The sequence below is a fragment of the Lemur catta genome, chromosome 17 (assembly GCF_020740605.2).
Source record: "Lemur catta isolate mLemCat1 chromosome 17, mLemCat1.pri, whole genome shotgun sequence".
NCBI classification, from domain to species: domain Eukaryota; kingdom Metazoa; phylum Chordata; class Mammalia; order Primates; family Lemuridae; genus Lemur; species Lemur catta.
In genome coordinates, this window is record NC_059144.1 from 25,812,279 (window position 1) to 25,835,832 (window position 23,554).

The window sequence follows — 23,554 nt, forward strand, 5'->3', positions numbered from 1 at the left end:
GCCCGAGCCGGCGCCCGGCGCCCTCCAGACACTCGCAGCGGAAGCGGTGCCGGCTCCGCACGCGTCTGCGGCTGGGGACCCGGGCCGGGGCCGGAGCTGGATCGGATCCCGAGCTCAGCCGCAGCGGAGCGGACCCCGGTGCACCTGCGGGTGCCCCGGAGGCTGTGAGCACCGGCAGCTCCAGGGCCCACGAGGGACACGCGGGCAAGGTACCCGGCGGGGGGGCCGGAGAGGGGACCCGCCCGGAGACTGGCGGGTTGGAGGGGGCGGCTGGGGTAGCGGGGGCGCCGGGGGGCCTCTGAGAGTCGGCGTGTTGCTGCGTGTTACACACTCACAACTTTTAACATCCCCGCCGTCGGGGGGCGCCTTGGGCCGAACGTCCTCCTGGGTCTCGGGTGGCGCGGCCCTGCAGGGCGTAGGGTCGCCCGAGCGTGGCTGAGTTGGGCCGGGGCGGGGCTGCGCACCTGCGGGGCTGAAGGAGCCGGGGACCGAGGTGTCCGGCTGTCACCTGGAGAGGAGGGTGTGCCGTAGTCTGTTTTGTGTGAGTGTGGGGCAGGGGACTTGTGCGGTTAGGTGAGGGGAGGTTTGTGTGTGAGGGGCTCTGGGGGGCACTGGAGGACTGTGTATTTGTGGGGGTGGGGCTTGGGAGTCTGTGTCGCCGCGGATGGTGGGAGCCGTGTGCGGAGGGCTGGGCACCTGGGCGGGGGCTGGCTGTGCGGGGGACACCGCCAGGACCCGGTTGGGGTGCCTGGGAGCCGGCCGCAGACGGAGCGCGGGGTGCGGCGCAGAGTGAGTGGGAGCGGGGACGCAGCGCGCGGGATGCGGGGCCCACAGGTGTGCACCGCCCGTGTGGCCCCGGCTTTGCGGGCTGTACCGTGCGCGTGTGTACTTTGTGCGCGGGGACGGTGTGTGCTGTACCGGCAGCCTGGAGGGGTGGGGGAAGCGAGAGCCCAGGTCGGTCTCTTTGCTCTAGGGCCCAACCTCCTTCCCTTTGCCTCACCCCCGCCCGTCCCGGGGCCGCCCCTCGATTTCCGCTGATCCTTCTGACCCCAGACTCTCTCCGCCCGCAGCTTCCGCTCCCACGGGAGGGGCCTGGCTGCGGAAGGCGGGGCCAGGCGAGGCGAGGTCGCCGGCTGCGCTCGGGCCAGGCCTCCGGCGGGGCATTGGAACGTACGTGTGGCCTTGTTGGTGTCGCTCTGTGTGTGTGTGTGTGTGTGTGTGCTGGCTTGATCGTGAAGGCAAGGTGTGTGTCGCTTAACGATCACTTAATGATGTGTCTTCTCTGGGTGTGTGTGCCTCTGGCTGGCTGGTTTGGTTGGACAAAATGTGTTTTTGAGGGGTGTGTGTAGACCTTTCCTTTCTGCCCTATGTGTATGTGTGTGTGTGTGTGTGTGTGCGTTTGGTGTAATCTCTCCTCCTTCCAGCAAGGGTAGATAAGTACTGGCTGCCTCTCTCCACTCTACCCGGCAGGTTTTAGTCCTGCGGTGTGGTCTACAAAGTCCCTTGTTCTTTTGTAGACACAATTACCCCATGTGTCCTGTGCGGCTTATCCCAGGCCTGCCAAGCTCTGAGGATGGTTAGGGGTTAGGCAGCCTGGAGTACTGGTGTGGCCCGGGCCAGAGTCGGGCAGTCTGTTGCTACGCAAGGCACACAGCATTTGCCAGCCATTATCTCTGATGATGACTTGAACCAGTCTTGATAGGTAAGGAGTGCCGGCCCTGGGGAGATTTATGAGACTCCTCACAATGGCACTTAAGCATCTTCAGCTATGCATCGTAACAGTAATGCAGCGATAGTAGTGACCATTTCCTGACACCGAGTCTGCAACAGGTTCACACTAAGCTCTATATGCTTTGTGTTTTCATTTCATCATCACAAAAGTACTGTGAGCTCTGCCTCCTGTTCCCTCTTTATGGTAATGAAGGCTCAGAAAGATTGAGGAACTTGCTCAGGACTATCCGGCCAGGAAGGCTCTGAGCCAGGATTAGAACCCAGGAATATCTGCCTGTAGCCACCCCTAATTGCTTAAGCCAGGACTACGACCTTTCGCTCAATGTGGGGGCTCCTTTCCTCCCAGGGCAGTCCTTGCATTTGGGAGCAGCACTATTAGAGAAGTGGGTCTCAGTTTCAAAACTGACTCTGATGTTTCCTGACTAAACCTGCCTCGGACTCTTGGAAAGGTCTTAAACAAGGCTGAAGCCTGTCTCCCTCTGTCTCCCTCACACCTGGGCCTGGGCCTCCTTGGAATGGAGCCCAAATGGGTGGGCAGATGGGTCCTAGAGAGACCCTTCCCACCCTGACATGCCATTGCCCTCTCCTCCGCCCACCCCACACGCAGTCACGCAGCCTCAAGGGTGGTGGTTTCTTTGTCACGCTGAGTGAATGAATCTTGGGGCCTTTGAGAGACCCTGTAGCCCTGCCCCACTTGTCACCTGATGTGCAAGTGCCCTGTCTTGTGGACTGACTCTGCATGTGGGCCCTGTGATTCCAGAAGCTCTTGGGCCACGAGGCGACAGTAGATAAAATTCACATTTGGAAAAAAGAAATACATTCTGTTTTGAAATACTCAAGCAATGAATGAGCGCAGAATCTTTATCTTAAGATGTTGAAACTGTAAATTCCCCTCCCTCTGCCAGATCCCTTCCTCTCCAAGAGGCCAGGAGCTACTGTGGCCAGTGTAGTCTGGGCCCTTCCAGGCCTTTTCCTTGCACATACAGATACGGAGATAGATCATTTTATATGCTGGTGAGGTTTTTCACATAAATAGGATCATCTTGTGTGTATCATTCAGCAGCTTGCTTTGTTTGCTTGACAATGTATCTATTCTAGAAGGTATGTACACTCAGTACATACCTCATTCATTCATCATCCTCCCTCCCCACTTCCATAGATAATAGATGCCTGCACTACCACACTCCACAGATGCAGTCAAAGTCTCTCTCCCTCCCACTCACCAGCCACCATTTCCATCTCTCCACTTTATTTTTTTCTTTTCATTTAACAGTTCACTCTGGAGATCTTTCCAATTAGTACATAAAGAGTGTCCTCAGCCTTTTAAATGGCTACAAATTGTTCCATTGTGTGGATGAAGTATAATTTATTTAACCAGTCCTCTAATGATAGCCATTTGATTATTTCTATCACAGAGGCTGCAGGAATAACCTTGTACTTGCATCATTACACAACACACACACACACACACACACACACACAAACACACACACACACACACACACACACACACTTGTGCCATGGGATAAATTCCTGGCAATGGGATTAATTGCTGAATCAAAGCTCATGCCTGTTTTTCAATTTGATATTGTCAAAATGCACTCCATGAAGATTGCACCATTTATTCTGGGTGTCCTTGTGCTCAGCCAAAAACATCATATTCTAATTCCAGGTAAGAAGAGGAGATCTGAGACTGGGGGACCACTAGCTATCTCTGCCGTATGGTGCTTGCAGAGCCCTTCACAACAGGCTCACAATAGGGCCTCCAGTAACCTCACCAGCCTTATATTTTTTGAAACTTTTCACATTTGTCTGCAGATACATTCATTCCCCAACATGTTCTTGGGGGCGCATGCAGCACGTTGTTTTGTCTCCTCCTTCTGCCTAGAACAGTAGTTACTAGACAGCAGCATCAACCTTCCTTAGGAACTTATAAATGCAAATTCTTGGGCCTTACTCCAGACCTTGGATCGGCTACTCTGGGAATAGGGCCCAGCAATGTATGGGGTAACAAGGCTTCCAGGTGATTCCAATCCCTGCCCAAGTTTGAGAACTCTCCAAATCACCTGGCTAACTCTGACTGTCCTTCAGGTCTTGATGTAGAGACCACCTCTTCCAAAAAGTCCTCTCTTGACCCACCAGCCTGGGAGAGAGGCCCTTTGGGTTCCCAGAGTCCCATGCTTCTCGTACAATAGGACTGACCACACCGAACATAATTTTATGATGACTAATTGGCTCTCCAAATGGCCTGGGAGATGCTGAGGGCAAGAACTCTAACTCATTTCTCTTCCCCAGCACCTGCCAGGGCCCGGCTCAGAGTAGCTGCCCCGTGGGTGTTAAGTGAATGAGTAAGATCGCATCTCTCTCGTATCTGAATGTACTAGATCCACGCAGTATGAGACGGATTGATTTTCTCTACTGTGATGTTTAGGAACAAGCTGTGTTTTCAAACAGGTATTTATTTCTTTAAGTGTAAATTTCTGATTAGGAAATATATTTATGTGGTTCAAAATTCAAAAAGTATAAAAGTACAAGCTTCCTTTCAACCTTGTGTGTCCTTCTAGAGAGAGTCTGTACATATACAAACCTATATATACACAGTATAATATATTTATATTCATATATTCTTCTTTAACACAGAGCATTGTGTACACATAATTCTGTGTGTGGCTTTTTTTCTCTTAGTACATCTGGGAGATCGGTCCACCTCAGTATATGGAGAGCTTCCTGGTCCTTCTTCAGAGCTTGATACTATTCCGCTACACGGCTGTACCATGATGTGTGATTAGCCTTCTACTGCCAGACATTAGGGATAGTCCCGTCTTTTGCTATTAGACACAAGGCTCTGATGATCAGTCTTTCACACATTTAATTGTTTTGTGAGCAGTTTAACTGGAGGATAAATTCCGAGAAGTGGGACACCAGTCAAGGGTGTGTGCTTTTGTCATTTTAACACACACTGCCAAATCACCCTCCATAAAGGCTGTGCCATGTACCCTCCCATCAGTGGGGGAAAAGAGGGGCCACCAAACAGCCCCCCTTAGTGCCTTTCTCGCCTTCTTTCTAGATGCAAGCCACCCCTCTGGCTGCTCCTGCAGACGCCCCCTCTAGGAAGAAGCGGTTGGAGTTGGACGACGACTTAGACACTGAGTGTCCCATCCGGAAACGAGCTCGAAGTGTGCCCCAGCCCAGGCCACCCCCCTGCCTCCTGCCCCTGAGCCCACCCCCTGCTCCAGATCGTGCACCTGCTGTGGCCACTGCCTCCCGGCTTGGGCCCTACGTCCTCCTGGAGCCCGAGGAGGGCGGGCGGGTCTACCGGGCCCTGCACTGCCCCACCGGCACTGAGTACACCTGCAAGGTATGTGCCCATGGGCCTCTCTCCCCCAGCATCACAGGAGGCCTGGAAAGGCTCTTAGCTCCGGAAGATTGCCAGGGCACTGGGGGGGTCCTTATCTTCATTTATTCCTGTGTTTACTGGGGAAGCAGCCAGTGAGTCCCTGGCTAGGCTGAGACCAGAGAGGTGAACCAGATATGGTCCCAGCCTGGGGGGAGTTCACAGCTAAGGCCCTATCCTGTGCTAAATGCTGCGAGGGTGGCACTTAGGGACCATGTGAGCACTGAGGATGCCTCTAATGTATTCGCAGGGGTGTCAGAAGAGGCTGAATGGGAGTTAGCCAGGTAGAAGTGGGAGAAGGGAGTTGCAGACAAGGGGAACAGCTGTGCAAAGGCCTAGAGGAGTGAGCGCATGGCACTTCAGTGAATGAAAAAGACTTCACTATGGCCAGAGGGAGAGGATGTGCAGAAAGGGGCAGGAGGTGAGAGCTGGCAGCAGCTGGGCACGAAAGCACTAGGAAGGAGCTTCCGCTGGGCTGTGGGGAGACACGGTAGATGTTTGCATGTTTACATGAGAGAAAGATGAGATGTGGTGGACATCGGAACCTCTGGGACCCCAGATGTGATGGAACCTAACCTGTGGCCATTTTATAAAAAGGAAGACTGAGGTCAAGAGAGGGGAAGGGCCATGCATGAAGTCACAGCATCAGGCCTGGATCCTAGGGTAGAGGTAAGGGGTAGAGAAGTCTGAGCATTCCTGGCAGAAATCAGGAAATGGGTAGGGCCAAGGCCCCCTGAGAGTCTGGCCATACAGGACATTGGCAGGTCACAGTCCCCAAAAGGACAGAGATGAGAATACAAAGTCTAACAATAGGTATTTACTGTGCACCAGGTACTATGTTGATTGCTTAGTGTGCACAGTTTCTTTTAATCCTCACACAACCAATGAGATGGTTAAAATTATTGTGCCCATTTTACAGACAGAGGACACCGAGGCTCAGAGAGTGTGGTTACTTGCTGTGTCACAGAGCTAGGAGGTGTCAGAGCTGGCAAGCTGAGCCTAGAGAGTCCTGTGTTCCATGTTAGAATAAACGTTTCAGAGACAAGCAGGGCAGGCTGCTCCTGGTAAGCAGGTGTAAGGAAGATGGGGAGACCTAGGTACACAAGGGAGGAGCAGAAGGTGGCCTGAGTCCCTTGGGAATGCACAGACAGGTAAAGGGACTTAAGCCTCCTACTGGGAGCAGCAGCAGCTGGCTCCAGTGCCTGCTGAAGGGGTACAGTGTGCAGGGGGAGACAACCACACAAGGTCCAGCTCCCAGCTTCACCTGGGCTCTAGGCTGCCTGATGCCAGTCCCCAGTCCTCTAACAGGTGCTCCTTGGAACCCTGAACTCTGGGCCCCCTTCCTTCAGCATCACAGGTTCTTTTCCATTCCCACTGTGGAGGGGAGCCCATGCCAAGAGGAATGAGCCAAGCAGGCTCACGGCAGAAGCGCCGTGTTGTCACAGGGACCCATTCACCAGGAACAGTTAGGAAAATCCACCGGGATGGGCTCATCCCGGTGCCAGTGTGAATTGCGGGGGCTGAACTGTCACTTCCAGTCTACCCTTGGCTTTTCTGGTCAGTGTGTAGAAAAAGCAGTATCTTATCTTTGTAGAGTATCACCTTATTCATTAATTCAACAAAGCTTCATTGCGCGCGAGTACATGCTGTGCACTGTGCCGTGGCTGAAAACACAGCTCTGCTGTCATCACGCTGATGTTCTCCTGGGGAAGACAAGTAATACACACGTGAATAAGGAAAACATGTGCCATGTGATCATAAGTGATATGGAGGAAAAATAAAGCCGGAAACAGAGACATCAGGGGACAGGGAGGGCGCTGGTGCAGGTGATTTTAGCTAGGGAGGTGACCTGTGAGCAGTGACTTCATGGATGGGAGGAGCCAGCCTGCGGGTCTAGGGGAAGAGCGTCCAGGCACCAGGTTCAGCAAGTGCAGGTGCACAGAGGCAGGACCGGGCCCGCCCTCACTAAAAAACAAGAAAAAAAGTGGTTTCCGTGTTGGGTTATTTCCGCCATGTCATCTCAACTGGTATTTTAAAGTTATATGCTTTAAATTTTTCTCACAGATTAAATATGCATATGTTTTGTTCTTTTTTTCTGTGTGGCATAGTCAATATAACATGCAATGGGCTTAAAGTCAGACAAACCAAAGCGAGCATACTGGCTCTGCCACCGATAGGCTGTATGGCTTCTAACAAGTCACTTCCCTTTTCTGGCCTCAGTCTTACCATCAGTAAAGTGGGACCCACCTTTCGGGGCTCGGGTGAGTTTCAGTGGAATGCCCATTAACCCCCAGCACGTTTCCCAACAACCTCGCCACCCTCACCGCATGTCCCTCTTCTCTGCCCCACACCATTGCACCCACACTGATCTTAGGCTGGGTCTGCAGAACAGGTCAAGCTCTCTCCTGCCTCAGGGCCTTTGCACTGTCTGGGCCTCTCCACCCAGAAAGCGGTCACTTCTGGACCGCACTTTCTAAAACAGGCGCCCCCCTCCAAAATACTCTCCATTCCAGCATCTTTCTTGGTTCCTTTGCAAGGCCTATCGGAATTTGTAAATATTTAATTTATTGGCTTGTTACACTGTCTCCCAGTGGGCACCAGGAGAGCAGGGCCCAGGTCTGCCGGTCCAGTTAGATGCTGGTGGCTGGCTCGGGTGGGCTCCGGGCCGGCTTGCGCAGTGGGTGAAGGCGGGGTGGACAGCGGAGACTAGTGAATGTAGCCGTGAACATGATGTGCCGGGGGTGACTTCCGCATTATCTGCTCTTCTGGATTTCCTCCGCTTTGAGGGTTATGTTTCTGTCTGTGTGACCTGTTATTTCAATTATCTGACATTCAAGGTCATAGGGCAGTTGAGAGCACAGATGATGGAGTGCATAGGTTCGATTCCAGCTGCACGCTTGCTGGCTGTCTGGCCTCTCAGCTTCCTTAACTGTAAACTGAGGCAGGTCATACTACTTAAAGGGCTGTCGTCTGGGCTTGCGAGGCTAGCCCAAGCTCCCGGGGGTCCCCAGCCGTGCTCACACCCTGCTCCACCCACAGGTGTACCCCGCCCGCGAGGCCCCGGTGGTGCTGGAGCCCTACGCGCGGCTGCCCCGCCACGGGCACGTGGCCCGGCCCACCGAGGTGCTGGCGGGTCCCCAGCTCCTCTACACCTTTTTCGTTCGGACCCACGGGGACATGCACAGCCTGGTGCGCAGCCGCCGCCGCGTGCCCGAGCCTGAGGCCGCCGCCCTCTTCCGCCAGATGGCCGCCGCAGTGGCGCACTGCCACCAGCACGGCCTAGTCTTGCGCGACCTCAAGCTGCGTCGCTTTGTCTTCGCGGACTCCGGGAGGTGAGTGTGGCCTCAGAGACTCCACCCGCAGACACGCTCAAGGGGTGGGCCCTGGTGGAGACCCAGGAAGGCAAAGTAACTAGGCAAGAAGTAGACAAGCCTGGCCTAACCAGCGCACACCCTCTAGTTCCCTCCGGAAAGTTGACTCAGTCCTGTTGGAAGCCCCTCGAGGTGGAACCGTGATAATCACAGTAGCTGACAGTGGCCAGGGGCATCGCTGCAGGATCAGGCTTGTCCTGGATCCTCACAAATATGAGGTAGGTACTGTTATTTTCCCCATATGACAGATAAGGAAACTGAGGCCCAGAGAGGTCAAGTAACTTGCCCAAGATCCCACAGCTAAATAAATGGTAGAGGCGGAGATTTGAACCCAGATCTGACTCTAGAGCCTGGGTGCTAATTCACTCTGAGCTTGAGAGACAGGGGGCCATCTGGGCTTACCAGCTGACTCTAGGTGACCCAGTTTCTCTGAGCCTCAGTTTCCCCGAGCCTCAGTTTCCCCATTGGTAGGGAAAAGGGCTGGATTGTTAAGATGTTTCCAGGATCCCAAGACCACAGCCAAACAGGGCCTGAGGTTCCCCACATGGAAACCTTTTCTGTGAAACTGAAAATTAGCACTTTTTTCTTAAAAGGTAGCCCTCCTTCTCTAGATTGAGAAGCTAAGAAAAGAAGACAAATAGGTTAACTCTCTGGGGAGAGGCAGAGGGACCTGCCTCCTGTCCCTTCCCCAGACTCCTGGGGGCCTGCACCGTGTGTCAGAAGGTGCACCAAGCAGCCAGGAACAACCGCTGGGAGCATCAGTTTCACTTTTATGTGGAGGAAGGAGTGTGACCACATTGCATTTTTTAAAACTTTTTCTTTTGAAATAATTTTAGACTTTCAGGAAAGTTGCAAAAATAGTTCAAAGAGTTCCTATACATCCTTCACCCACTTTCCACTACTACCAACACCTAACATAGCCATCGTATAATTATCAAAACTAAGAAATTAACCCTGGCGTGCTGACTAAACCAAGGATTTATTCAGACTTTCCCAGTTTCCCACAAACGTCCCTTTGCTCCATTTAGTTGTCACGTCGCCTTGGTTTCCTCCAATTTGAGACAGTTCCACAGTCTTTCCCTGTCGTTCATGACCTTGAGACTTTTGAAGAGTGCTGGCCAGTTACTCTGTATGTCCCTCAATTCAGTTTGGATTGATGTTTCCCCACGGTTAGATTGCAGTGACGTGTTTTTGGCAAGAACACCGCAGAAGTGACAGGCCCTTCCCAGCACATCGTGGCTTGACAGGTCATTGTTGTGATCACTTGGTTAAGGTAGTGCCTGCCAGGTCTCCCCACTGTAAAGTTCCTAGCTTACCCTTTGTAATTAATAAATACCTTGGGGGAGTATTTTGAGGTTATGCATATTAATGTCCTGTGTTTTTCTCAACTTTCACCCACAAATTTTAGCAGCCATCCACTTTGCCTCCAGCAGTTACTACTGTGGTGTTTGCTTAAGGCTGATTTTTCTATTTCCTTCTTCTACATTTTGTATTAAAACAAACATGCCTTTCAGTAAGGAGAGTGTAAAAGTTATAATGATTTTTAAGCTAGTACATAACTTCAAACAAATTTTAAGCTTAGGGTGGGTACAATTACCCCAGACCTCCTAGAGGATCGAAAAGTGCTTACTTCTCTTCTCAAGGCAATAGTTTGAGAATCGGTCGTAGAAGAGGGACTGAGTCAGACAGACCTAGGTTGAAATCCTAGTTCTGCTTCTTACCTGCATTTTGGCCTTGAGCAATGGCTCCACCTGCCTGAGCCTTTGTTTCTCCATCTGTAAAATGGGCCAATAGTGTTGTCTCAGACACACATACACACACATGCAGTACTGTGATTCACAGGATTAGTCAGCATTTGTGAAATGCCATTAGGCACCCAGACAGTGGTGCCATAAGGAAGAAGATTAATCACAGTAGTAATAGGATTATTACTAATACTATTGAAGCCATCTAGAGCACTCCATGGGAGTTGTTTAAAATAAAAGTTGCAAATGGCAGGCTACACACACCTTTTTTTTGCCCCAAATACCCGCTTGTTTGTGTTTTTAATTGAAATTGGTTGCCAACATTTTAAAAACTGGGTCTTTTTTGTTAAAATATGATCTCTGGCTTCTCAGAGAAAAAATGGGAACATGAGGCCACCTTGGGAACTACGCGAGTGGTTCACAGCACTGGCTCTGGGTGGGCGAGGGGCAGTGTTCCCATCCGGCCTGATGCCCTAGAGCTGGAAAATGGTGTCTTCCTTTCAGATGGTGGCCAGGAGGTAATGAGATAAGCCAGGGAACGAGCTTAGCCCAGGGCCAGGAACGCAATGGACACTCAATAAATACTAGACTGTGCCAGGCATGGTGGCTCATGCCTGTAATCCTAGCACTTTGGAGGTCCAGGCACTAGGATCGCTTGAGGTCAAGAGTTCTAGACCAGCCTGGGCAGTAGCAAGACCCATCTCTACAAAAAATTAAAAAAATCAGGCAGGCATGATGGCGCATGCCTGTAGTCCCAGCAACTCAGGAGGCTGAGGCAGGAGGATCACTTGAGCCCAGGAGTTTGAGGTTGCAGTGAAATATGGTCACACCACTGCACTCTAGCCTGGGCAACAGAGCAAGACCCTGTCTCAAAAAAATAAAATAAATAAATACTACACTGTGTTGATGTTAGTCGTGACCTTTTTAGGCAAGGCTTGTGCTGATATGTCTGACACACTTCCTGTTTCTCTCATTTTGTTACCTGCCTGGGCCCTAAGTTTGCATCTGGTTTAAGAGAGCCTTTTTTTTTTTGTCAAAGTCCCAAAGTGCTGGGATTACAGGTGTGAGCCACCACACCAGCCTGGTTTAAGAGAGGCTCAACCCTCTCAGGGCCCTCAGTCCCCTCCCCAAGGGACTGTTGGGAAATGTGTTCCTTTCAGAGTGTTAGTTTACATTTAATTACTCTGTGACCTTAAGGAATGACTTATGTTCTCTCAGCCTGGGCTTCCTCATCTGTCAAACGGGATCAGTCACCCAGCCTCATAGGAATGGCTCACGTCTGTCAAATTCCAGCAGCCACTCGGGAAGTGGGTGCCATTATGGTGACAGTGTGGGGCAGTGGCATGGGGGTTCCAGATAGGACTTGACCCTCCATCTCTCCCCTGCCCCAGGACGAAGCTGGTGCTGGAGAACCTGGAGGACGCCTGTGTGCTGACTGGGCCAGACGACTCCCTATGGGACAAGCACGCCTGCCCCGCCTACGTGGGACCCGAGATCCTCAGCTCTCAGGCATCCTACTCGGGCAAGGCGGCTGATGTCTGGAGCCTGGGTGTGGCGCTCTTCACCATGCTGGCTGGCCACTACCCCTTCCAGGACTCAGAGCCTGCCTTGCTCTTTGGCAAGATCCGCCGAGGGGCCTTTGCCCTGCCTGAGGGCCTCTCAGCTGCTGCCCGCTGCCTGGTCCGCTGCCTCCTCCGTCGGGAGCCGTCCGAGCGGCTCACGGCCACAGGCATCCTGCTCCACCCCTGGCTGCGGGAGGACCGGATCCCTGCAGCCCCATCCCGATCCCACCTCTGGGAGGCTGACCAGGTGGTCCCCGATGGACTGGGGCTGGAGGAGGCAGAGGAAGAGGAGGGAGAAAGAGAGGTAGATCTATATGGCTAGGGCCACCTCACTAGACTCTCAGCTGCGAACAGTGGATTGTGTTTGGGGTGTCCCCAAGCTTTCTCCTGCTACTTTGAACCGAGCCAAACCTTAAGTGCCTTCTAGGAGGGAGAAAGGAAGCCTGTGCGAGTGTGCTGTGTGCTCACCTGTGTGTTCTACACACATACAAGGCCTGCTTGGGCGCTTCCTGTGTGCCGAGCTCTGTGCTGGGTGCTGGGAACTCATCAGTGAGCAAAAGAGACAAAACTCCCTGCTTACAGAGCTGGCAGCCTGGCGGTCTTTTTTTTTTTTTTTTTTTGAGACAGGGTCTCACTCTGTCATCCTGGCTAGAGTGAGTACAGTAGTGGCGTCAGCCTAGCTCACAGCGACCTCAAACTCTGGGCTCAAGTGATCCTCCTGTCTCAACCTCCCGAGTAGCTGGGGCTATAGGCGTGCACTACCACACCTGGCTAATTTTTTTATTTTTTGCAGAGATGGGGGTCTCGCTCTTGCTCAGGCTGGTCTTGAACCCTTGACCTCAACCAATTCTCCCACCTCAGCCTCTCGAAGTGCTAGGATATACAGGCATGAGCTGCTGTGCCTGGCCAGGCTGGCATTTTGGAGCTGACAACACTTTTCCATGTTCACAGGTCAGTGTCTACACTGGGCACACTTAGTACCAGTGTCGGCCACCACTCGTACTGGTGCTCAGGCACCTCTCTCTGCAGGACGTTTCCTTTCACAAACAACACAGCTGCCTTTATATCTTGCACCTTTTCAGAGAAAGGGAGGTATCCCTGTGCCAAAGGCTCCAGGCCTCTCCCCTGCAACTCAGGACTCCAGAGCCCGGGCTGTGCTGGGAATTGTGCTCCCAGCAGCTCTGTCCTCCTCGATCAAGAGATTTTCCTTCCAGGCCCAAGCCAAGGGTTTGGGCTGGAAGAACAAGAATCTAAACTGTAAGGCTGGTTCTTGTCTAACTCAAGGAATGATTTGGAATTCGGGTCCAGGCCTGTCGACCTTGGTGGCCCCTGACCTGAGCACCAAGGTTGGGGGACAAGATTAGGAAGGGTTTGTCCTGTGGCCACCTGGAAAGTTCCAGGCCCTGTTCTCTGGGTGCATTTGGGTCCAGATCAATGCTATGGGTTTTGGATACCATGAATATATATATTTTTACCTGTGCCTAATAAAGGAGAGTTATGAAATAGTTTTATTTCTCCAGATTTCGTCTATCCTCTCCTACTATCTCTTACCAGTTTTCCTTGCCTTCAAAACTGTCCCCATGGTGAAAGGCCAGAGGCCTGTGTCCCAACCTCAGCTGAGTGGTTTGTGAGAACAGACAGATTCCCTGCAGCCCAGCGGGTCTTTCCACATTCTGTTTCTTCTGGAGGCAGTGGCTCTTAGTTGGGATACTTTTCTGAGTCAAGGTGGCTTAAATAAGAAGGAAATAGGTTTCATACAAATACAAAGCAAGAAGTCAACAGATGGTGTGGGCTTCAGTGCCTGTTCATTCAGCCCTCAGGGCTGTTTGCAGGGAGGGAGAAGGCTCACCAGGCTCATTCTGTCTCTTTGCTCTGTTGTCCCTGGAGATTGCTGGCACAATGGCTACAGCAGTCCCAGATGTCACAGTAGAGAGGCCCATGACCAGAGGAAGCACTTGACACCTCTGCATAGTCCCTTCCAGGTACATGACTAGTGTGGCATGGTAGTAGGCGAGAACTTGGAGTCAGACTGCAGGGAATTAAATCCTGGCTCCAGCACTCACTAGCTGTTTGACCCTTGGCAAGTTTCAGAACTACTCCATGCCTCAGATTCTTCCTCTGTAAAATGGGGGATAATAATAGTATCCCACTCACGAAAACTGAATCAGTTGTTCTATGTGAAGCATTTGAAAAAGTAGCACCCGGCATGAGCCCACAATGAGAGTTAGTTGTTGTTCCCATAGCTCTTCCTTGGGATGGAAGATGCTTTCCCAGAAGCACATCTCATAGACTTTGCCATGCATCTCATTGGCCAGATTGGGTCACATGCCCTCACCTGACCAATCACCAACAAGGAAAGTGCGTTCCATTAATCATGGTGGTCCTCCAGCTGGAGGCGTGGGCGGCCTCGCTGAAGGAAGTTCATACTTCATGCAGGGCGGGGAGTGAGACCTGAACAAAATGAAGTTCTGAGAGGGAGGGGATGGTGGGAAAACGAATGTGGAGAATAAGGGAGGTGGCCTGGCCAATAGCCTGCCCACTGCACATCTGCAAGGCAGGCCGTGCTGGATCATCTGGCACCAGGCGTTCTCCAGCTGACTGCCGATGCAGAGCTCAGCCCAGACTAGAAGAATTGCCCAGCCCATGAGTTAAATAGAATCCTTCTTGTTTAAAGCCACTAAGTTTTGGGGTGTTTTGTTATACAGCAAAAGCTAACTGATACAGACAGTGATGAGTCAGCCTCATCTCTGTGCACCCGGCATTGCCCAGGGCTGCCTCGGGACAGGTGCTGTGCCAACCCTTCACCACGTTACACCGAGAGGCTCATTTACTCCTCACAACAACCCAGCGAAGTCGATGCTCTTGTCATTTTACAAATAAGAAAAATGAGGTTTAAAGAGAGCAGAAGACTCATCCAAGACCTCATAACAGAGAAAAAGACTTACCTGGTTTTGCCTTGAAGCGGGAAATTTTGACAAGGCTGCTCAGATGCAGCTGTGTGAAAACTGCCCCATAAAGATAGTGTAAAATCCACTCTTTTCTAATCAAGTAATGGGTGTAGCCACACCCCCTGGCCCTAATTAGCAAGGACTTTGGTGTTCCACTGGTGTTCATTTAATCATTATTGTATAAGAGTTTTACAATATCAAATGTAATGCATGTATATTACTGAAAGGGGGGGACTGTTAGACATTTAGTTGAGGATTTTCTCTGCCACTGGGAGCTAAACACACAAGATCCTGCTGTGGCCTGCCCGGTTATCCCTTCACTTTGCAATTCAACAATGATTGCTGAGTGCCTGCTATAGGCACCATGCAAGACAGATGTGGTCCCTGCCCTCAAGGATTCAGTCTAATAGCGGAGACAGATGTTAAACAGATAACTACACAAATGGTTAGTTCTTTGTGGCAAAGACAGGCATCCAAACATTTCAGGTGCTCCGCTATATTTTCCAGCCCTGCTTCCAGTCACATGACTGGGTCTGACCAATGGTGTATGTGGAAGTGATGGGCAGGGGCTGGAGTCACTTCTTGTGTGGAAGTTTCTGGCATCCAGAGGGGTCACTTCTGGGCTGAAGCAATTGAGAGCTGGTGGGCCTCCAGCCCTCTCTTCCCCTGCCACACCTACCCTGAGGCCACCAGTTCCCTTAGCCACTAGATGGAGGAGGATCACCAGATTCATACTGGATTTCACTGAGCAAGAAATAAAGCTTCTTGTGTTAAGTCTTTGAGATTGGAAGTTGGTCTGGTAGGCACTTAGTAGTAATTACTATGGCTAAGGAACATTCGCCACAAGTGAAAGGCAGAAAAATACTTTCCAGTAGTAACCAGGCTGTCAGTCTGCTATATGACAACCCCCACGCTTGGTGGTTTATGCTTCTCTGGGTTAGCAATTTGGGCTGGTCTCAGCTGGGTCACTCATGCGGCTGCCTTCGCTGGACGGGCTCCTTGCTGTTCCACGTGGCCTCATCCTCCCACAGGCTCAGCCCCCCTCCTTCCTGTGGTGGTCTTGGGGTTTCAAAAGGCAACAAGAGAGGACAAGTCCCAATGTGCAAGCTATGCTTGTGTCACATTTGCAAAGGTCCCAATGGCCAAAACAGGTCACACGGCCCAATTCAGGAAGCTGGGAAATAGATTCTCTCTCTTGATGGGAGGAGCTCAAAATCATTTGGGGCCTTTTTTTCAATATACAGTAGCCTTCCCTTATCAGTGGGGGATATAGTCCAAGACCCCCAGTGGGTGCCTGAAACTAAGGGTAGTAAAGTACCAAATCCTATACACACCCATGTTTTTTCCTATACATACATACCTGTGATATAGTTTAATTTATAGGCTGGGAGTACTTATGGGATATGTTTCAGGCAAAAGGAAAATGATCTCAAATAGAAGTCTGAGATTCATTCATTCATTCATTCAACATACAGTCCTTGAGCACCTACTATATGTTAGGAACTATTCTAGATACCAGGAAAACAGTAGCGAGCAAAACAGACAAAAGTCCTTGCTCTCTAGAAGAGGAAAACAGACCAAAATCAAGATAAATAGATAGAATAAATACACTACTCTGTTAGATAGTAATATATATTGAGGAGAAAAAAAAATGAAGCCAGGAAGGAGGATATGACACGCTGGATACGTGTGTGTCTGTGAAATTTCAGATAGGGTAGTTAGGGAAGACTTTCGGGTAAAGGCTAACATAAAGGGAAGGAGGTAGCTATGCAGATATTTGGGTTATGGCAAGTGCAAAGGCCCTGAGGTGGGAATGAGACTGATTTATTCCAGGAGCGCCAAGGAGAGAGCAGTCAGGGACGAAGGCAGAGGCTGGGGGCGGTTTGCAGGCCTTGGGAGGGACTTGTGCTTTTACTTTGAGTGAGGTGGGAGTATCGGAGTGAGGGAGCGGCAGGGGCTTGACTTACACTGTCCAGCCAGGTGGAAATGAGCTCTAGGGGGCAAAAGGAGACACAAGGAGCCCAATGTGGAGGCTGGTTCAGGACCCCTGAAAGGATGGGGCACGGAGGAGGTGAGGGGTGACCGATTCTAGATCTACTCTGCGGGTGGACCCCACACGATCTGCTGATCCTATGGGACAAGGAGGAGAAAAAAGGGGACGGGCGGGGGGCTGGGCTGGAGGATGCAAAGGGCTTCCAGCCTTTTGCCAGGCGACTGCAAACTTCCCCAACCGCTCAGAGAACAGGCAGGGGCAGCGCCCGGCTTGGCTAAGGTGAGAAACTGGGGTGGCTGGGGGCGGGTTCTGAGCCTGCCGGGCCTGGATTCAAACCCCGGCTGTGTGCCCTCGGGCAGGTCATCAACAAGCGGAGCCTCTGTTGCTTCCTGTGCCAACGCAGCCGAGGACTGGGCCTGCCCACGGGGGTGCCGGAGGCTCGGGGCGCTGGTTCCGGCCAGGCCGCGCGGGGCCCCCCCACCCCGACGCTCCTCTCCCGCCCGGCGCCGCAGGACGCAGCCGGGGCCCCGCCCCCGACCCCCGGGCCCGGCCCCTCCTGCGGCGGCGCTGCCGGGCGGGTGAGCGGCTCCGGGCTTGGGAGGCGGTGGTCGGCCTCAGGGCCGGGGTGGGACGCTCGGGACAGGGGGACTGAGCGCCCGGGACGGCTGTCATTCCGCGCTCGGCGTCCGCTGCCCCCGGGTGGGCCGGGGGGGGGGGGGGTGTCCCGGATGAGACGACAATTTCCCGGCCCCGTCTGCCCCGCCCCACTTCCGGGCCGCCACTTTCACTTTCTCTTCCGCCAAAGCCGCTCCCCTCCCGCTTCCAGCAGACTGGGGCGTACCGGGAGGGGAGCTGGGTTGGAACCCGGGACGCCGGGGGCGGCCCCGCAAGTGGGGCCCCTCCGGCCAGGTGGCGCGCCCCCGCCGTGCGGCGTCGGGCCGGTTTCCTCTTTCGCCCATTGCTGACTCAGCTCGGTGCCCCTGCCCTTTCACCGTCCCACGCGGGGGCCCGTTCCCCATGCCAGGCCGGGTCCCCGGTCCCTGGGCGGTGTAAGGGCTGCCGACTGCCGCCGGGGACACCGAGGCCGAGAGGGCTTGGGCCGCGCCAGAGGCCACCGGGCCGGGGCTGAGTTGTTCTGGTCATCTGCCGCTCCCAGGTGACCCGCAGGTAGCATTTCCCTGCAGACGCAGCCCCCCCGGGGGGATGGGCGCAGCCACGCCAGATGGACGAGAAGACCAAGAAAGGTGGGCGCAGACTGGAGATAGCTGGGGGATTTCCGGTGGGAAGTGGGCCCCTCTGCCTCTCTGTCTCCTCCCTTGAAGCCCTTGGGCTTCCAGAGGCATTTTGGGGCCCCCGAGGCCTCCTTGGGCCAGCTTTGTGCTGAGATGGGAGTGGGAAGGTTCCCAGAGGACCCGGGGCATTGAACTTGGAGACAGCCCAGCTCGGTGGGGAGACAGACCTCAGTTGACCTGAGTAGCAGTAGTCTTTGCCTCCTCCCCTGCCCCCTGCCCCCAGCGTTGTAGAACGTGAGTCACAGCACTGCCTGCTCAGAACCCTCCCTTGCTCCTCTGTGTTCTTGGAACAAAGCCCAGAGCCCCTGGGCAGCCCACAACACCCTGCTGGCCCCTGACCTCCCCAGCTCCCCCCAGTCACCCCTTTGCTCACTCTGCTGGAGCCGCACTGGCTTCCTTCTGTTCCTGTCCAGCCATTTCTTGCCCAAGGCCTTAGCCTTTTCTTTCCACCTGGAACACTCTTCCCCTTGGTCTTGACATGTCCAGCTTGTCCCCCTTCAGGAGTCAGCTTCAGTGTTACCTCCTCCCAGAGGTATTTCCTGGCCTCCCTGCCCTGTTTATTTCCTCTCCAGCAAGGGTCACTATTGAGCCTTTCTTCTCTCTTGTTAAACTTAATTATCTCTCTCCCTCCTGGGCAGGGAGGTTATTGAGAAAAGAGAGCCTGTTTACCTTAATCACTGTTAATCACTGTTGCATCCCAGTTCCTGAACAGTAGGTGACACACAGTAGGAGCTCAGTAAATGCTTGCCAGATGAATGAATAGAAATATGGGGACCCTGTGAGTATGAAAGAAAAATGGAACCAAATGAGCCTAGGGTGGGGAGGAGTGGGGAGTGTCAGAGAAGGCCTCCCAGAGAAAGGGACTTTAAGTCTGGGTGCTGAAGGGTATGTAGGAGTTCACCAGGAAGACAGAGAGAAAGCAGCATGTTCTAAGGACCACCTCGTCTCCCACCCCCTTGCTCCCAGCTCCTGAAAAATAAACCCTGTGCTAACCTGCTCTGATTGTGTTGGCTTTTAGCAGAGGAGATGGCCCTGAGCCTGACCCGGGCAGTGGCAGGTGGGGATGAACAGGTGGCTATGCAGTGTGCCATCTGGCTGGCAGAGCAACGGGTGCCCCTGAGTGTGCAACTGAAGCCAGAGGTCTCCCAGACACAGGATATCAGGTAAGAAACGCGTGGCTGGCCCGGGACTTAAGGCTTCCCGAACCCTAGTGGGCAGCAAGACATTCTTGCCTACAGAATAGTTATTCTTTTTTTTTTTTTAGACAGAGTCTCGCTGTGTTGCCCCGGCTAGAGTGAGTGCCGTGGCGTCAGCCTAGCTCACAGCAACCTCAAACTCCTGGGCTTAAGCAATCCTTCTGCCTCAGCCTCCCGAGTAGCTGGGACTACAGGCATGTGCCACCATGCCCGGCTAATTTTTTTCTGTATATATATTTTAATTGGCCAGATAATTTCTTTCTATTTTTTAGTAGAGACGGGGTCTCGCTCTTGCTGAGGCTGGTCTTGAACTCCTGACCTCGAGCAATCCACCCGCCTCGGCCTCCCAGAGTGCTAGGATTACAGGCATGAGCCACTGCGCCCGGCAGAATAGTTATTCTTAATGGCAGGTTCTGGTATCAGGAGATTTGGCTTCAAACCTCGGTTCTGTTGCTAATCACTGTGAGATACAGGGCAGGTCACTTCGCCTTTCAGAGTTTGTTTTCTCATTTTTAAAATAGGACAATAGCAGTAGCTATTTCATAGGGTTGTTACGAGGTGTACTGTAGTAGGATGTTAGGACTTACAGGACAGAAATAAACATAACAATGGCATAAAGAAATTGGATCGCAGCAGTCCAGATGTGGAGGTCCTGCTCCCCCTAGACCCAGAGGCTCGTGCTGCTTCAGCTCCAGCCATCGCATCAGGAGGGAAGAAAGAAAGGCACCCTCCCTACATTGCTCTGAAGAGCGTAGCTCAGAAGTTGCACACAGTTTCACTCAATTCCTAGGGACCAGAATTTATTCTCACAGCCACACTTAGCTTGGAGGGAGGCTGCGTAGCTAGGTATGCAACTAGAGTTCAGGGGTTTTATTAGCAAGGGAAGCAAGGGAGAATGCACGCTGTCTCTGCCCCCGAAGGCTTTTTTTTTTTTTTTTTTTTTTTTTGAGAAGACTGAAACTCACTGCTGAAACTCTTAGCACGGTGCCTAGCACATGTGAATCACTCAGTAAAAGTTGGTGTTCACGGTTCTTTTTTTACTGCTTATTTATTGCTGCAGAGTAAAACGATAGTTTTATAGTTTCTGATGTTCAGTTCTCCTGATGGGCCCCATTTGATTTTTTTTAACAGTTCTATTGAGATAAAATTCTTATCTATACAATTTAACCACTTAAAATACTCAGTTCGGTGGCTTTTAGTATATTCAGAATTGTGCAACCATCACCACAATTTTAGAACGTTTTCATCATTCTGTAAAGAAGCGCTGTACTCGTTAGCAGTCACTCCCCATCTCTCTACCTTCTCTCTAATCCTCCAAACTTAGGCAACCACTAATCTACTTTCTATCTCTAGGGATGTGCCTTTTCTGGGAATTTAATTTGGTGGGGGGGCGTGTTATATCATCCAGCCCAAAATGTCATTCTGGGAATGTTAGAGCCGGTTCCCCTCGGCCCCGGGAACAGAAAGACAGAGTCACTGAGGCTGCAAAGGCAAAGGAGTTTTATTTTATTGACTAGCTCGAGCCAGAGTCCAAGTCCCAGAGCACCAACGCAGTGGTCTCTGTACGAACCAGGACCCCGCCCTGGGGTAAAAACAAAGCTTTTATACTTTTTTTTTTTGCTGGAGTCTGTTGCTAGTTATTTCCGATAAGAGACTCTTTCCCAAGAGATTCCCTCCCAGGAGATTCTCTCCCCAAGGACACTCGCCCTGCACAGCCGGCCTCCCTATCAGGAAGCCACCTGCGGTGCGGTTTTTTTTCTTTTTTTAACTGCATTTGAGCATGGTTTTAGCTCTTTATCGTAACCAAGCAATAAGCAAGCAAGCTTTGTGTACAGAAGCGGAATTTGGCTGTTATCTAAGAGCAAAAAACAAGTCACCATCAAACAAACTAAAATATTGTTTTAGTCCTACTCTACATTCCCCCCTTCTTTTTGTTCTTACGAGCATTCTTGCTCGTGCATGGGGTCTCTTATTTTATGAGCCTTTTATGTCCGTCATTTTTAAGCCCTGGTACTGCTGTCATAAGACCAGTAATTGCATGGCGCTGACTTGGTCTCTGACAAAGTTAACCAGCTTATTTAAAACACACGGTCCAAATGTGAGAATGAGTAAGAGCACAAGCAAAGGCCCTAACAAGGTGGAGAGCAAAGTAGTCAGCCAAGGGGAGCTATTGAACCATGACTTAAACCATCTTTTTCTTTGTTCACGCTCCCATTTGGCCGTCTGATAAAAAGCTCGGAGCGCAGGCCAAATCTGGCCCTGAACTCGCTGCAGAGCATGTTACAGCCTGTAGCACCTTTCTTGGGGCTTTAGGCGCAGCCCCAGAAGTTATTTTTGGCACTACTGGTGGAGGAGCACCGTACATAATCTCAAAGGTGGTTAGGCCTAAATGATAGGGGGTGTTCTGGGCTCGGAACAGGGCGAAGGGAAGGAGGGTCACCCAGTCTCCGCCAGTCTCTGGGACCAATTTAGTCAAAGTCTCCTTCAGGGTTCTGTTTATTTTTTTTACCTGCCCCGAGCTCTGGGGATTATATGCATAATGTAATTTCTAATCTGTCCCCAGCGCCTGGGCTAGTCCCTGACTAACTTGACTTGTGAAGGCTGGTCCATTGTCAGACCCTATGTTCTCTGGCAGCCCATACCTGGGAACTATTTTTTTTAATATTTTCTTTGCCACTATTAAAGCAGTTTTTTCTTTAGTAGGAAAAGCCTCTACCCACCCTGAGAAGGTATCTATCATGACCAGTATTTGTACCTGTATTTTCCTGGTCTTACCTCTGTAAAATCTATTTTTTAACACAACCCTGGTTGCCTCCCCCGTTCTCTGGTACCTGTATGGGTCCCTCAGACCTTTCCCGGCTGTGTAACCTGGCAGACATGGCAGTTTTTGACAATGTCTTCTGCCGTCTTCTCTTGTGATTTGAATCTGAGTCGTGCCGTGGCCAGCAGCTGTAACATCTTTTTCTTGTCAAGATGCGTTGTCTGGTGCAAGTGCCCTAGTAGGTGATTCCTTAAGGTCTTAGGGACTATCAGGCGATGTTCTCCGTCTTGGAACCAGGCGTCCTTGTTCGGCGTCGCCTGCAGCTTTTCTGTGGCCCACCTTATGTCCGTGCTGGAATAGTCTGGTTGGGGGGGGCATCTTCCCCATCCCAGGGGGTGGCAAGCTCAGATGCAGAACATCGGTTAGTACCGGCCCTTCCGCAGCCCTTTTTGCCTCAATGTCCGAGGCCCGGTTGCCCCTGGCCTCAAGGGAGTCCCCCCTCTGATGCCCCGGGGTATGGACTACAGCCACTGCCTTGGGTAACAGGATGGCTTCTAGTAGTTGGAGTATCTCTGGCTTGTGCTTAATCTCTTTGCCTTCAGCTGTAACGAAGCCCCTTTCTCTATAAAGGGCTCCGTGTATATGCACTGTCCCGAAGGCATAGCGGCTGTCAGTATACACCATCAGCCTCTTCCCCTGGGCCCGGCGAAGGGCTTTTGTCAATGCGACCAGTTCAGCCTTTTGAGCCGAGGTCCCCTGTGGAAGGCGCGTGGCCCAGATAAGCCTGCCTTGCTCATCTACTATGGCCGCCCCTGCATACCTGTGTCCGTCCCGGACGAAGTCGCTGTTTGCGAGGGGGCAGTCTTGCAGGTCACTCCGGGCCATCTGGGTCTCGGCCAAGATCTCAAGGCAGCTATGTTCAGGCATTGCCGGCTTAGGATCCGGCAGAAGCGTAGCTGGGTTCAGGATGGCAGGAGTCTGGAACTCGATGCGAGGGGCGTCCAATAGAAGTCCCTGGTAGTGAGTCAGCCTCGCGTTTGTGATCCATCGTCCCGGCTGCTGCTTCAAGATCCCATCTATGGCGTGAGGGGTGGTAATGTGCAAATGCTGACCCAGGGTGAGCTTGTCGGCGTCTTTGACCAGAAAAGCGGTAGCTGCAATGATGCGCAGGCACGCTGGCCATCCTGCTGCTACCGGTCCAGCTTTTTGGACAGGTACGCTGTCGGTCGCCTCCAAGGTCCCAACATCTGCGTGAGCACCCCCTGTGTCTATCAGGAAACTGACTGGGCTCTCTTTTATATCTAAGGTTATTCTGGGCTCGGGGAGGGGTCCGAACCCCATCTTCCCTATTTATTATCTTTTTTTTGCCCCGCTAGTAAGACTCTCTTAGGCGATGCTCTCTTCCCTGGGCCCCCCCCTTTTTCTTGGGACATTCTCTAGCCCAATGTCCATGCTCCTTGCAGTGGGCGCACTGATCCTTGCCTAGTCTTTCTTTCTGGGGTCGTTCTCGGCCATTTGTCCTTAACTGACGGCCCCCCCCCATGGCTGCAGGTAGGATCTT

General features: G+C 52.2%; 2 protein-coding genes and 1 long non-coding RNA gene across 6 annotated transcripts in view; 2 read left to right on the top strand and 1 right to left on the bottom strand.

Moving 5' to 3' along the window:
* TRIB3 (tribbles pseudokinase 3) lies at positions 1–12,468 on the top strand. The gene is made up of 4 exons (XM_045529530.1): positions 1–209; positions 4,799–5,089; positions 8,165–8,457; positions 11,633–12,468. The coding sequence occupies exons 2-4, from the start codon at positions 4,799–4,801 to the stop codon at positions 12,123–12,125; spliced, it is 1,077 nt and encodes a 358-aa protein (XP_045385486.1). The 5' UTR covers positions 1–209; the 3' UTR covers positions 12,126–12,468.
* On the bottom strand, positions 8,034–18,428 carry LOC123622876. The gene is made up of 3 exons (XR_006729653.1): positions 18,410–18,428; positions 10,218–10,271; positions 8,034–8,061 (listed from the first exon to the last, which is right to left on the bottom strand). It is a non-coding gene; the product is annotated as an uncharacterized LOC123622876 (long non-coding RNA).
* The window catches only part of RBCK1 (RANBP2-type and C3HC4-type zinc finger containing 1), a 22,570-nt gene continuing 16,314 nt past the window's right edge, over positions 17,299–23,554 (top strand). Inside the window, exons 1-3 of one of the 4 annotated variants that reach the window (XM_045529525.1) lie at positions 17,299–17,322; positions 17,901–17,988; positions 19,055–19,199. In XM_045529525.1, the coding sequence (XP_045385481.1) occupies positions 17,967–17,988; positions 19,055–19,199 (167 nt within the window). In that variant the 5' untranslated portion in view covers positions 17,299–17,322; positions 17,901–17,966. Of the gene's footprint in view, positions 17,323–17,523; positions 17,989–19,054; positions 19,200–23,554 lie in introns of those variants that run through there. The other 3 variants (XM_045529524.1, XM_045529526.1, XM_045529527.1) reach the window with 3 other exon arrangements.

Coding starts and splice junctions, on each gene's coding strand:
- TRIB3 (XM_045529530.1), top strand. CDS start 4,799: ATGCAAGCCACCCCTCTGGCTGCTCCTGCAGACGCCCCCTCTAGGAAG. Junction 5,090..8,164: donor GCACTGAGTACACCTGCAAG/GTATGTGCCCAT, acceptor CTCCACCCACAG/GTGTACCCCGCCCGCGAGGC. Junction 8,458..11,632: donor GTCTTCGCGGACTCCGGGAG/GTGAGTGTGGCC, acceptor CCCCTGCCCCAG/GACGAAGCTGGTGCTGGAGA.